General features: G+C 40.2%; 1 protein-coding gene across 3 annotated transcripts in view; it reads right to left on the bottom strand.

Moving 5' to 3' along the window:
- Positions 1-719, bottom strand: part of LOC119589235 (sodium- and chloride-dependent glycine transporter 1-like) — a 63,016-nt gene that overhangs the window by 8,387 nt on the left and 53,910 nt on the right. For all 3 annotated transcript variants that reach the window (XM_037937839.1, XM_037937840.1, XM_037937838.1), the window contains exons 5-6: positions 502-658; positions 81-213 (exon numbers count right to left, since the gene is read on the bottom strand). In XM_037937839.1, coding sequence (XP_037793767.1) covers positions 81-213; positions 502-658 — 290 coding nt within the window. The remainder of the gene's footprint in view (positions 1-80; positions 214-501; positions 659-719) is intronic.

Below are 719 nucleotides of genomic sequence, written 5' to 3'. Positions count from 1 at the left end.
ACATCCCCAGAGCTAAGAATTCAAATTATCCCCTCCTGTGCTATCAGCACTATTAAAGCTTCGAACAGCCGATCACGTACCTTTCCGAATGTTTCAACACCTTTGATGAGGACGAAGTACACGATGATCCAAGCCACAAGAAGAGCGATAACGACATTGCCTTGGAAGCCCCCCATGTCGTGAAGACCGTCGGTGATGTCTAACACGTGGTTGCTGAAAGACAGGTGTGTTCTCAGCAAAGCACGTCTAAATCACTTGTAATGATTATGGTATCAGTGTAGCACGTATAAAGTAATGATTATGATGTAATCAGTAGCATTACATAGAAGTATATCATAAACATCTGCAGTTTACATATTTCAACACCCTTCCATCATAAAAAAAAATAATGTGAAGTAAAGCATATATTAACTCGCCCCCTACTACATAACAAAGTTATGAATATGAAGTCAGCAGTCAGTAGGCCATTTAAACCATCTTATACAAAGTAAGAAGACTTACTGGAAGAACTCATCAGCAGGACTCTTAAGGTAGCTGAGGGACTTGTTAAGGGCATTCCACTCATCAGCTGTTACCATATCAGGGAAGACGCAATTTCCTGTCACGTTCATCAACCCGCCAGCTAATGTGCAATTTCTGGAGTTGAATTCCTTGCAGACTGAAGAAAGAGAGAGAGAAATGCTCGTTAAATATTACTATATTTGATGATTCTGGGATTT

This window comes from Penaeus monodon, chromosome 25, assembly GCF_015228065.2.
Source record: "Penaeus monodon isolate SGIC_2016 chromosome 25, NSTDA_Pmon_1, whole genome shotgun sequence".
In the NCBI taxonomy this organism is placed as follows: Eukaryota; Metazoa; Arthropoda; class Malacostraca; order Decapoda; family Penaeidae; genus Penaeus; species Penaeus monodon.
The sequence above is the reverse complement of the archived record's forward strand: the minus strand, read 5'-3'. Positions and strand labels throughout refer to the sequence as shown.